At 37.9% G+C, this 13,998-nt stretch overlaps 1 protein-coding gene across 2 annotated transcripts in view; it reads left to right on the top strand.

Moving 5' to 3' along the window:
- The first annotated feature begins 11,066 nt into the window (after nucleotides 1-11,066).
- CPED1 (cadherin like and PC-esterase domain containing 1) overlaps nucleotides 11,067-13,998 on the top strand; it is a 149,685-nt gene continuing 146,753 nt past the window's right edge. For both annotated transcript variants that reach the window (XM_085299718.1, XM_085299716.1), the window contains exons 1-2: nucleotides 11,067-11,220; nucleotides 11,694-12,166. In XM_085299718.1, the coding sequence (XP_085155844.1) occupies nucleotides 11,915-12,166 (252 nt within the window). In that variant the 5' untranslated portion in view covers nucleotides 11,067-11,220; nucleotides 11,694-11,914. The remainder of the gene's footprint in view (nucleotides 11,221-11,693; nucleotides 12,167-13,998) is intronic.

Genomic DNA, 13,998 nt, shown 5'->3' with positions numbered 1-13,998 from the left:
AAGAAATAAAACTGAAAAGTTTGCACTGTGCAAGCTGATGATGTGCTTAGGTTTTAACACAACAGGAAAGTCATGAAGGCCACGTCACTTGAATTAAGAGAGTATGTAACCAGGAAATATCCCTCTATGCCTATGATACTCTTACCGTCTTTCAGCRTGGACCAGTGAATATTGCAGCATACAAGATGCTACGCGAGTCTTTGGTATTATGCGGTACAGTTGTTCTTAGTTTTGGCTTACCCAAAGCCCAACAGCTCGAGTGTTTTGGTGAATTTGTAGGGTTAGTAGGTATTTGTAGCTCCACAAACTATGAACCAAAGTGCTAAGCACTGTATGAGAAAAAAAAAAAGTGGTTTATACCAGATAAACTGTATTATCTGTTCATATGTTAAGAAGCAGCATTTTTGTTTCAGCTGTAGGTTTTATTTATTCTAGATCTGAAATAAAAGAGGATATGTATCTTTTGCTCCACAGTTTGTGCAGGGAAACCCTGCTAGGTTGTCTGTCTGAATAGCACAGAATAATTTGCATTCTTGTCTTTTTTATTGAATTTTGTAAAATGTTCAACTGCACACAGGGAAGATTAGAAATTAGAGGTTTATTTTCCTTTTTCTGTTCCTCCTCACTTAGGAGGTACTTTCCTCCTAAGGAATTCTCCACTGTGAATTGACTTTTCTTGGCTGTTTTTTTCATCTCCCACTTCATCCTGCTGGAATGACCGATCATGAGCTTCCCCCCCCCCCCCAATTCATGTGGCAAGTGACAGAAGAAAGACCCAAGTGGCCTTAAACTTGACAAGCAGAGAGTTCAGACAGTTTTGCAGTTACACTGAGAACCTCTGAGAAGCACGACTGCAAGAGGGACAAAGGTGTCTTTTTACAGACTTGAAGTGGTATACTTGAATACCTAAAGTTATGGCACTCTATATGAACGCTGTCTCTGCAGTTTTGTGGCTTTTTCCAGGATTGCCTAAAATGCTTTGAGAATAACGTAATTACAAGGAAAAAAATGTGAACCTTCAGTATGTCAATACTGAATTCTAATGATATTCCTCTAACACTTTCAAATCCACACCTTGTTTTATACTCTGGGGTAATGTTCTATAAAGATAAGCTGCAGCTTTTTGCTCTAGAGACATTTTGTATTTAGGAGCTGTTTGAAGGTGTAAAGGTTGTCAAGTTGCATGATTACTTACAAATTAATATTTGCATACATCACATCTTATATTTCAGAATAATCAATATTTTTCCTACATCATTTTATGCTTGATTTAAACTCTTCATTATAAATGTAGCTTCAACCATTTGTTAACTGTATTTCCTTAGTTTATTAAAAAAAATTTCCTGAAGGTATTAACAAAATTTGGAATATTAAAACTAGTTTTGAGAAATATTTGCCTCCTTTTTGTACAAGAAATCTACTTAATGTATTACAACAGAAAATGAGAGCAGTGTTAGTATGTATGGSTGTTTTAATAATTTTTAAGCTCTAATACTCATTTATGCCTCATATGAAAACTGAGTGTTGTGACCGTTCTAGTCCTTTTTGAAAAATATCTATTAATATCATATACATCAAATAAAATGTGTATGCCCACATTATGATATCGGCTATTGCCAATTAAGAACATTTTTATTGACTTTTGAGAGTACAATGACAAGATTCTTAAACTAAATGCTGTAAATTCAGTTGTTCAGTTAAATGTTATACATTTTTCCTGAAAATAACATAATTGGAGGCAATCCTAGGTATAATYTTGTTGCTGAAATAATTAGGTTGACAGTTAATTTGAGTTTCCCAATTAGGGTGTCACAGAAGAATAATGAGTAGTGTATTTGCACACATGAGAATGAGTGAAACAGAAATAGAGGAGCAATATAAAACTAATTTTATTCAAAGCRAGTTTTACCATTTCCTTTCAGTAAAAGAGGTATGGGATAGACATTTGGAAAAACTTTGCAAATGTGACTGCTGTTAAATGGAAAATGTCAATCAGGGAAATCCTAGAGAACTACGGAAACTTTTCAGAAGTACGGGAATAATTTTTACTGTCATGGGATAAGGTGATGGTCTTTTACAGCTGTTTTCTTTTATTTTGGTGAGGCTAGAATTACATTGTTACTGCATGTATAAATATAAGTGCTCATCCTATTTAAAATCTGTTTTAATCACACATTCAGTAGCTTTTGTAGAAAAGGTGACAAGTTGGAGCGTTTTTGCTGTGATGAATTTATCTGGATATGGTATTCTTGACTTAATTTAAAAATGTATTTCATTTTTTTGCTGTGTTACTTTGGGGCTAAGTTAATCTATGACTTTTAAAGAAAGCTCATTCTAGATGGATTACTTAGTCAACAGTTGAATGAACTGTCAATAAAAACACGTTACTTAGTTAATCAGATCTAGAAAATGTTATTTTTTTTACAGCTGCAGTGTTGGAGAGCCCTTCATTTTAACTGAGGAAGGTATTGCATACATTTCACAGGGATCTTCCTAACAGCCTAATTCCAATTCCTTCCTGGTTCTAAGACATTTGGAATGAAGGGACATGAGGATGAAACAGAAGCCAAGCTTGAGTCATTTTAAAATGACTTAAAAAAGATATAAAATTATGTTGAGCCTCTCTTTCTTCATGTGATAACCATTACAATCCGCAGTAGAAATTTTCTTAGAATCTGACGTAGGGCACATTTTTGCTGAATTCAGAACTAATGATTACTTTTGAGAGTCACTTGTATCAGTGCAGTTTAGCTCTACCTTTTCTATGACACTCTTCTTGTTCTTGTAAGACATTGATGCAATGTAAAATTTGCACTGGGAAAACATTTCAGTAAAGTTTTAGCCCAGGACAGGAAGACTAAAGATGTTCCTCAAAAAAGAAAAAAAAAAAGAAAAAAACATCCAACTTTTAAGGTGTTTCTGTGAGTATCTCCATCGGTGTTCAAGATTTACCAACTCTAAAGTACTTTTCATCATGAAAGTGCTTTCCAAATATTCACTTACTGCTATTTACTTTAAGATTTCTGTTAAGAGGGTGAAAGGAATGTATTGAGAATGTCTTTTTATGGAGACTGAAAAGCATTTTAACGGAAAAGATTCCAAATTTTCCTTATTCATATTCTTTAAATCTTAAGCAACAATATACACTTTCATGAAGGACAGAATCATCTAAATGTAGTGTTCATAATTACATCAGCACATTATAAAACTGTGATCTGATGTCATATCATAAGATAGCATGATTTTGAATTATCCTAAAATATTCTCTATAAATTTCAAATTTMTTTCCAAAGTCTGTGTTTAAGCAAGCAAATTATCAGTCCTGTGTACATTTATTAATCTTCTGTGTTGACACAACCTGGTTTTATTTTATTTTCCAAAACAAATAGTCTCTTCAATATGCTTTATTTTTAAAAGCACATCAAATCATATTGTGGCTGAAATAATAATGATTGATTTAAAAATATAAGAGCTTGTTAGCTACTTCATAATGTATTTTAAGGGTATTCTGATTTGGTTATATTTTAATTTTTTTACAAAATCTAATCCCAAGAACATCTATGTCTGCCTTGAAATACTGAATAATTTTTTAGTAGTCTACATATGAGGTCCAGAGATATCTCTGTAATTCAAAAATACAACAAACAACCCAAAAAAGAAATAACCCCCAACAACTTAGTAATCAGACAATGAAAAAAAAAAAAAAAAAAAAAAAAAANTTCACTTTTCAGTCTCTTATAACATATCAAATTAGATACTAAGTGAAGAAAAACAGAACGAGGCATTTCAGATCTAGCAACCCTGAGAAATGTCTTCCTTAAACCTTTCTTTTTCAACAGATCCTTGTCTGGACCACTAGTTTTCCACATGACCTGTTTAATCAGAATGGTTAGGATCACCCACTGACAATATGATGGTCAACTTCCTCGCAGCCTTATCGTGGCAGCTCGGCATGACAGCCCTCCCTTCGCTCCAGCTTTCAGCCCACTTCCTCCCTTCGCAGCAGCAGTCAGGCGTGTTTCGAGCAAGCTGTGCAGCTCAGCGGAGCAGAGCCAAGAGGCAGCGCAGTGATTCTGCACGGGGCTCGACACAAAGAACTGCCATCCTAGTGCCAGCCGTGCTGGAGACTTTCTGGGGGGCCGTCTTCACTACAGTTATCCAGGCAGCTTTCATTAGCTGTAAAGCTGGTTAAACTTAATTTTCAGCTTTACTTGCAGAAGTATTATCATGTGGACTAGTCTGTTGAAACCCTGTTAAAAGTCAGTGCTTAATAAACATAACGTACTCAAGGGTATTCCACTGCTTTCCTTTCTCAAATAACTTCTGTTACAGTGATTGCTGTTATCTTGTTCTGCTGTAATCATGTGGCAGCAGCTGGACTTGTGAAAGAAACTGCACAGTTATAATCCGATAAATAATTTCAAAAGTACACAATCATTTTTTTTCTTCTTGCCCATAAGAACAACAAAACAGCATGTCTTGTATCACCATATACTGTTTCCTTGTACAATAATTTCTCACATACATGCACAATATGTGATGATGTGCCCAAGGCGACAAATTTCAACCTGGCTATTATATGCTGGTTATTGTATGCTCTGACTGTCCCACAATAATGCAACCAACACTGGTATATGTTGTTTAGCATTCTCATTAGAAAATAACGGCTAGTCTTGAYGGGGCTTAGTAGATGTATGGATGTATCTTAGGAGGAACAGGTAAATGTGCCCCTGTGTGACCTGGTTATCTTAGAACCCTTCTTTGCTAACAGAAGAGCTCTGTTAACCGTAATACCCACCAGTAAAAGGAAGCCTTTGGATAGTAAAAGGTTAAATTCTTGTTGCCTTGTGCCTAGAATGCCCAAATATGCCCACCCATGAGCTCATCTACTGAAGTCAGTGGATGTGGTCTAAGCTGAACATTTGCATGGATGATAACCAAAATTTAATGGTCAAAATGTCTTCCTGAAAATGACAGGCACTTGGAACTCTTGGTCCAAAATTTTACAGCTTGTATGCCAGTTGTAGCATGCACCCTATCTGCAACAATGTAGATCATCTAGAGGACAACACAGAGACAGCTATGAGTACCTGAAAGCACTCTTTTGTAATCTTTGTTTTATATGCATACAACAGAGGTAACATTGCACAATATTTTCTTGTTTATGAGAACATTTTTTGTCCTTGCTGCCAAAGAACATTGGAGGACTGCTGAACACAGAGAGACACTGTGATACTCATTCAAAAGTCTGAGTTGTATTTCTAAAGCAATCACTCTGCTAAAGGTAGAGGTAATGAGACAGGAGAAAATACGGTTGAAGGAATTCAGGGGATGAGTTGGGAGAAGAAGTGGTTGTGAAACAACGAATTGATCTCATCTTTCTCAACTTCTAAAAGTTGATTTCTCTGAAACAAAGCTTACTCCCGAACTTGAGAGCAACTGCATAAAAAGTTGATGCCTGGGGATGACTGTCATGAATTTTCCAGTCATTTTGACTTTTCTCATTTTCTGGACTAATTTGGGTCCTCTTGCACTGTAGAACAGAATAAAAAAGAGTGAACACTTTACTAATCTTGACTACTTGTATGGCAAGGCCAAGTTAAAGCAAAGAGGGAATGTGACAATGAAACAGTACACATCACATTYAGAGCCCTTCAGCAGGTAAAAGATAGAGAACAGCTCTGCTTGCAGCAAGAGTGAATAAGAAAGTAGGAAAGTATTTGTGAAAATATTTTCCATATAGCAAGCCCAGAGAATGTAACTAGGGAAAGAAAAGCCAATAAAAATGACCTCAATCACCGAAAGCTTGGGACAATTCACTGTATCAAAAGAAGAGAATGATTTTGAGAGAGAACAGAGCTGACATTAGAAAAAGTTTGTAGGAAGAAACAGAAGAAGGCYGGAGAATTCAAACATTCTCCCCTGAGGTATGAAGAAGAGGGGGATGAGCAAGATGCTAGAGTATARATGTGGTGCATGTCAAAATAAAACATTTATTTAAAAAAAGTAACAGAATGCAGAGGTCATAAGATATTTCACTTTATTTCCATTTTGCATACCTAGAGATAAATATAGATAAATAAATTCTTACAGCCTGCCTAGGCATTTCTTGATTATCACTGATTATTATTCACTGATATTCAACTGATAAACAACAAGTCTGAACAACCAAATTGGCTACAAAATCCATAAATCTCTGTGTAAAATGAATAGTTGCTGGAAAGAGATTATATAGAAGATCAGTGAACAGCTGTAGAAAGGAATGATCAAAGAATTAACTGATCTATTTCTTCCTCCCGACATACAGTTTTGCCTTTCATAAGACTGGTCTTCAACTGCTTTTCTTAACCCTCATGTCAAGCAAACAACTATTTAAAAAATAGTATTTGTGTTTTCATTGTCATCATTCTACCAAAAAATAGTGGTAAAGGGTACATAGGTGTCCAACAAAGCTTGGGATACAAAGGTATCCCTCTGAACAGATAAGCTTAGACTCAGTAAGCTTAGACTTAAAACTTTAGGGAAGCTTGGGTGAAGTTTGGCACAATCTGATTCAGATCTGGTGATCTTCTCCAAGAGCTGATTTGACTCACTAACCTGGCAGAAAAGCAACCCAGTTGCACTTTTTTTCCCCCCTCAGGGAATGATCGAAGAAGCACCACCAAAAGGACAGAAGAGAGAGCGTACCACTGAAAGGAAAGAGGAGAAGCAGAGGTAAGGCGGAGAGGCTAAAGGACAAGCAAGACCTTCCCMTTTCAGTGGCAGGCAATTACTAGACTGGCTGATTTGCCCATAGAAGTGAAGGTCTCAGGGCATCTTTCTTGGGGCAGAACATCTAACAATGTCACAGCTCTTAATGAACTGATAAAAATTTGTGGAATAAAGATCTAAAATGGAGTATACATCCTTTGGTCAAATAAATCAACAAACCTGCTTGAGTACGCAAGATCTTTAGCTTCCACCTACATAGAAACAAAAGATTATACCAAACATATTAAATCAGACAATAATAAAGCACAAAACAAAAAAGGGAGTCTCCTCTAGAACTCCTCTTCCATTAACATCAACTATTTTTCTTACCAAGGATTTGCAGAGTCTTCTTTGCTAGCCTACCTTCATTGTGAGCCAAGAACAGATAGTGGAGCCAAAGTGGGATTAAGGCATGAATACTTTTTCTCTGGAGTGTTTTTAAAACAAAATTACGAAGTCATTAAGGCCTACAGGGCTCTATGCATGGGAAAGGGGGGATAAAGTCTGCATTTTTCCATGCTGGGATTAATTTAAATTTCAGTAGTTGTATTGAATCTTCCAATGTAGAGACAGGTAATGAAATATGTTATTCCTATTTTCTTCACTCTGTTACTCTGTGCCAGTCTTTCCCATTCACTGCTCATAATGGGACTACACAGAGGATTAAAGACACATGCAAATCTAATTGTAATCTGGATTGCATTCAGGGTGAACCAGAAAATCATAGAGGGTGTAGCTTGGTGGYCTTTCTCCAGCATAGTTTACTAGACATTTTACTTGAATATTTACAGTGCTATTAATGCCTATTGTTCATAGACCTTGCATCCTGTATTTGAAGTCAGTGGGAATTTATGGCCCTTGGCATAGTTTGTGGCATTCTGGAAAATAAAAAAGAAATTAGAGTTGACCATAGACAATGAAAATTGCATGTAGGTTTGTACTATCAAAGTGATAAACACGATTGAAAGGAATTGATGACCAGTTCATTTAGAAATGATCTGTTTGAGCTTATTTTTCATGTGAATTCATTTATCACTGAAATGGTTGTTAAGATTCTACACTTTGTAACTTGAATCTTGCTGTAGAAAAGAACAATTCTCAATAGATTTTTAGACACATTTTCTCCTTGGCAGCCTCTGTATAGTGAAATTATTGACTCAAAATGGTTCTTATTATACTAAGTCCTGATCTTACATGCACTTATATATAGACTTAACTTTATTCAGAGTTGCAGAATGATTCATGTTAGATCTCTGAGTGAAGTTAAGCTTACACATAATGGTTATATTCAACTAGCCATAAATTCCTGCTAACATTTTATGCCTGGAATTTTCCTTTTGGTTAGTCCCTGGCAATTATCTGTCTAGGTCACTACTTAAGCCATTCATATCACTCTTCAGTGGTCCCTAGCTTTTACACTGACTAAACTTAGGTAAAATGGAAACTCTGAGAATATGACTTGACTTGCTTAAAACCCCAGTGATGCTGAATGATGCACATTACATGTCTGTGTGGCATATTGGCTAAATCCTTTCAAATCCCAGCTTCTTGCAATTTTTAGCAAGTCTCATGATTTTCATCTTCTTTTGTCAGTGTCATAGTATCTTTAAATACTTACAGTCTATTCCAGGTGATGCAGATGTAGCTGGGATTTGGGCTGCAAGCACCAGACATCAATCGTTGACAGTCAGGGCCGGATGGTTTTGATAGAAGTGATTCCTGCAGGACCTGAGCTCCCTTGCTCTATGCATAGTAGGCCAGCAGCTGGCTGCTGTAGACAGCATCCAGGGAAGAAGTCCTGAGTGAGTAGAAACAGAAGGAATAGGGGAAGGTAAATGCGACAGAGAGCCCTGAATCCATGCAGTGGRAGCAGTCACAGGAAGGGAAAGATCCAGGAATCCCAAACAGAAAACTAATCCTAAATTTGTGCCGTATGTCAGACAGAGGAGAGTTGTAGCTTTCTGCTACATATGTACATATACTAGTACATAGGAATARCATATAGAAAATAGCCACCAGCTATTTCTGATCTTACAGGTATTTGTCTTCTAAAGTTTTTTGAATATTCTGTACTGAAGTACGTTCTCATGAGTATGGGACTGAGGAGGCCTAATTCTATCCACTTATATGCTTTTGCTGAGTAGTTAATGTCAGAGGAATCAACCCTCACTTGCCTTAATTTCTGAAGTGTCAGAATGTGACTAAGCAAGCTAGTAGATATTTAAGCCCAGAGATAGGTTGGAAAATTGATTAAAAAGATGGCAGCAGTCATGCCTATTGCACTCTGGCTGTGATTAAGAAAACCTATTTACAGCTTAAGAAATGTGCATTACATGTTACTGTCAGGAAAATGAACCACAAAACATAAAGGGAGAAAAAGCTAGCTCACTGTCTGAAACATCTGGGAAAAGTAGAGAAGCAGAAGGCTGACCCCCAGGAGTATTCAGAAGGTAGAGTGATCAGTCTGGCTTCTGCTGATCTCCCTTCTCTCTTTAGTTTTGGAGTATCACCCTTGGGGCAGTAAATGAATAAAAGTCATCAGYTTGTCCTGAAAACTTGGGGCTGCAGGCAGGATGAAGTGGCACTGAGATATATGGGGAAAATGCAAAGTTAAAGCTCCCACTTATGAACTGGAGGGGAAAATGATGTAGGGCACAAGGCAGTGCATAGTTACTTGCTGGGCTGAAGGTAACTAAGGGAGTGGGGTAGACGAGATACAGAATTACTTTAGTCCAATGTGGGGCTTTAGGAAGGGCCTATAATCTCCACATCATGAGGCAACCTTTAATCCAAATCTTCATAAAGCGATTTAATCGAGTGCTCCAGCACCAGCAAGGAAAGGCTCAGGCTAAAATCCTCTCACTAAAAATTTGGGAGAAGTTGACAACCCAGCGCTAATGGGCCCAGAAATCAAAGCATGCTGAAAATCACAGGACAATCCTTGAAACAATAAAACAACTCTCTGGTACTCCTCTCTGCTGATGGGGTGACTGTGGCTCTCAGGCTGGCTGCAGCGTCTCTGCACTGCTCCTTTGATGTATCAGCTCTCTGGGTACTACTCGTCATTGTATGGCATAATCTACCTTGAAGTCAGCTGCAGGAAACTCATGGTTTTCCATGGTCTGTTAGCTAGATTTGGTGGCTTGCCAACTACTTAGCAGCACAGGCTGGCTAGAGCAGGGCCTGAGGATGTGAGCTGGCATGCTAGGAAGGAGGGAGCATGAGCAGCATGTCTYTGGGGATACAGATGGCAGTTTCTGTGTGGATCAAAAGCATTCATCACTGGAGGGYAGAGGCAAGTTTTGTACTCCTTTCCTGCTCAGGATGGCCTAAGAGTCAAATTCAGACAACTCTAGATGAAGAGGAGTGATTTAGACAGTAGCAGGGAGAGAAATAAAATGCAGTGTATGTGACAGCTGAAGTTCTGCCTGAATTGTTGGATCAATTAAACAGCCTTTTTCCATATGTGCAAATTGATGGCTTTAGCTCAGAAAAAAGAATTTGAAAGATGAATAAACATCAGCACATCAAATATATGCTGTTGCCCTCACTGTTGTATATAGGCATCTAACTTGCTAGTGCTGCTGCCACTGTCATATTGTGTAGGTTTTACCAGGGTTATCATAACTGAACAACACTCTTTTCTCACATTTAAAGYAATGTTGGAAGAACTTTCTTTTCAAAATAACTAAGAATGTAAGATAACATTGATGAATTGAATAYAGACATTTTTAGCAAGAGTAACTTTATTATATGAGAAGTTTAGGTCTATAAAGATAACACTGAGTTTCTCAATTGTTCCCATATGTCTCGTCCCTGTCCTGTGTCAGCAGGGGGAAGTAGTAACTAAGATCTTCTGTGACTTAGATACAAAGTGCTCTCATTGGAATATTTGTGTCTGCCTTCCTTTCTTTCCCTCTTTAACATTAGTAAGACGTTTTATTTATACACTGCTGTGAAATATTATGTATACTATGGAAAAGTACTGAAAACTGCTTTGTCAGAGATACTTGCATCTAAGTAAACCTAATTCCTTTTACAAAATTTTTGTTAATTTGGATTAAAATATTGCAGGTAGTGCTCAGATTTTTACTGTCTGCAAGATATTATTATTGTTTCAATCAGGTTCATTGCTGTAACAGCAAATTTCTAAAAACTGCAGTGATGGTGGCTTCAAGGCATGCAGCGTGCGCAAGGACACCTCTTGTTTCTGATCTCGATCTAACACTGTGTCTCCAAACCCCGTTCCTGCTCAGAGCGGAGCTAACTTAGCCCCACCCTCTGAGCAGCCCAGCCTTTATTTATATGAAATCTGTGGTCCAACTGGCTTCAGATGGTGTGTGTATGTGCGTGTGCCTGCCTTCTGAGTGTGTGAGACGAGCTGGGATCATGAGCCAGGGTTGTTCCAAGTGGTTTTAATCAGCAGCCCATTAGAGGAGAATGGAAAACTTCTAACAGGATAAGAACTGAGTAAGTAAACATAACTTTGAACTCGCAATCCGGACAAAACGAATGCGAAGGGAAATCTTCATAGTCTGTCAGTTTTCAGATAAATGATCATTTCAGGAGAGAGAGCTGTGCATGCTGACAGGAAAGAGGCAATTTAAAAGGACTGGAATGAAAGAAACTGTAAAAACAAAGTGGGAATTGAGAATGCAGGAGAGAAAAGACAGCAAAYGATTGTTCAAGATGTTGGTACACTCTCTTACTCTTTTCAGCTATGGACAGGACATATTAAGCTTTAACCTCTTGCTTTCTTGGATACTATTGTCTGGCTAAACAGTTCTGTCTGCAAAGTTGAGGGTGAAGATTTCTGCTCCTCACCTGTTTGCCTGCAGGTTTGTTCTACAAAGAAGGCAGCACAGAAGAGCCCCGTATGGCTTTTTACAACCCCCCCTCAGTGACACTGTGCTGTTTACTGCCCTTCACTTGTTTTTTCACAGGTTGTTCCTGTATCCCTCATGGAAGGGTTCTTTACAGACTTCTGCTCATTTGGAAGCTGCAACTTCTGGCCAGGCACTATGAAAGAATTCAGAAGTAGAAATGGAGAAAACTGACTAGTTTTGGAAAATACGTGCCTTTGTTTTTTTTATCCTGGCAAAAAGCGGCTTCTTTACTGAATCTACAATGTGGCAAAGGATGAAGTGAGGACAGCAGCGAGGCCATGGTTTGCGGGCAAGTCCCCAGGTGCCGTAGACTTTGTCGCCCTCGGCCCTTCCTTCTGGCCTTAGTAGTGGCCATCTGTCTGTTTTGCCAGACCCTGACTCCTATCATGACCAGCAGCTTCCTTTCAGCAGTTGTTAATGGGATTTCAGCAAACAAACAGACTAAAACACAGCAAGGAAGATACAAGGAGGTCTCCACAAGCAACACTCACTGCTTCCCCCCTGTCAATAATTCGCAGACAGTGAAAAAGGTAAGTCAGCTGGAGCAGAGTGCTGAGCAATTAGCATGGCAAGGGATAGCGAGGCTGGCAGGRTCATGTAAGTCCAGCTAAAATTAACCTAAGCTCTAAGATCTGAGATCTGTATACAAACAAATGAGTGATCTAATTACAATGGCATATGCGCAAGCACATCTCCATTACTAGCTCCTCAGCATGGTGTTATTAGCACATGAATCCCAGAAGCTTTGACTGAAACATTGCATTACTGTGTGACTCCAGGGCGATTTGACTTTGCTGCACAGACCGTGTTTTATTTTGGCTTTAGGAATCGGGTCAGAAACTTTATAGTACAGGCACATAAATCAAGAGCCAGTGGGGTTTCATGAAAGTGACTGAGGCTGTTAATTAGCACTGAGACTGCAGATGCCCTGTTTTAAAGTTATCTGTTGGTGAGTTTTGGACTTTACTGGGATTCTGCTGAAATTAACTGCATTTGGGAAGAAAAAAAAAACTTTCACATTTTCAAATCACACTGTTTGCTTTGAAATTCCTTGGCCCACAAATTTTACTGTGTCCTTAGGTTACCTGACCTCATGTTTATTTTGTATAGGGTTCCTAAAATGGATGCTAAAACCTAACAGATGCATACACTGTTATTTTAGTTGGAAAATGTGGTTTGTTCCAGACTGRGGTAGTTATTTTTACTCTGGAATCCGTGCTCAATACCTGAGCAAACGCTTCAGGTTTTCTTCAATGCTGTAGAGTGCTGCTAATAGTGCAACAGAGATCTTACTGTAAAATTATCATTATGCTAGTATTAGATGTATAACTGTATCTGGATTACAAACATTAATCTGTGACATCACTCATTATGGACAGCATCCACATACAGCAGTTCAGATTTCTAAAAATAATAATTTGGAAGGCTTCKTTCTTGATTAGACAGGGCTCACAGTCTGAAAGGTCAGCAGTACCGATTTTGGGAGGGTGATTGTAAAGTTCATCTGTTGCAAAAATTAAAAACAGATATGCAAAATGACTTTGGACTGAATTCCTTCACCTTAAGTAATAAAAATGTATTTTTTTTTATTGTGAAGGTCAGAGAGATTTGTCTTACGATTTCCAGAAATCTACTCCATATTGCATTTGTCATAATTTTATATTTTAATGACCCTTTAGTATAATAGGTGCTCAGATTTGGGTTTGTTCAACTATATGACATGAAGAATTCCAAATTAAAGTGAAAGAAGGACATCTGACAGTGTGAGTTGTGTTGTTTTATGACTTGTGACACTTAGAGTCCATTGATTTTTCCTCATTATTGTTGCAATGTCAAAGAACATTTCATATTTTAGATTTAGCTGCTTAAACTGTGTAAATTGGTGGAATAATGGCAAAGTTTGGCTAGCATGTTGTTTGACTGAAAATATCTAATTTCTACTTTCCCAATTTGTCTGAGAAGAACTTGGTGTGCTGGCTGTTTGAAATGAATGGGAAGCTTATGTTCTTAAAAYGTGCTGCACTTGCTGCCTTTCAGCATGTATGGATGGATGTGACTATGCATGTACTGAACCTATAGTACAAATTTAAATGCGTACGTTAAGTCTTATAAGTATGTCATCCAATCCTGCACTGCTCTAACACATTCCTCTTCAATTTCTGAAGACCACCCATAACTGGCTCACTATTTGTCTTGAAAGTTTCCTCTAGAGCTTTATGAACAAAATGTCTTGCACATGTCGGGATGTTGCTCCAAGTTGCACTCTCAGTTTCCAGAGAATACTCCATTGGTTGTATGGGCCAAATAATAATCTCAGGGAATAGAAATGACAAACATCTCCAATAAACTCTACCACTGTGCT

The sequence above is a fragment of the Rhea americana genome, unplaced genomic scaffold (assembly GCF_003343005.1).
Source record: "Rhea americana isolate MKP2758 unplaced genomic scaffold, rheAme1 scaffold_152, whole genome shotgun sequence".
NCBI classification, from domain to species: Eukaryota; Metazoa; Chordata; class Aves; order Rheiformes; family Rheidae; genus Rhea; species Rhea americana.
This window is presented reverse-complemented; position numbering and strand designations above follow the sequence as displayed.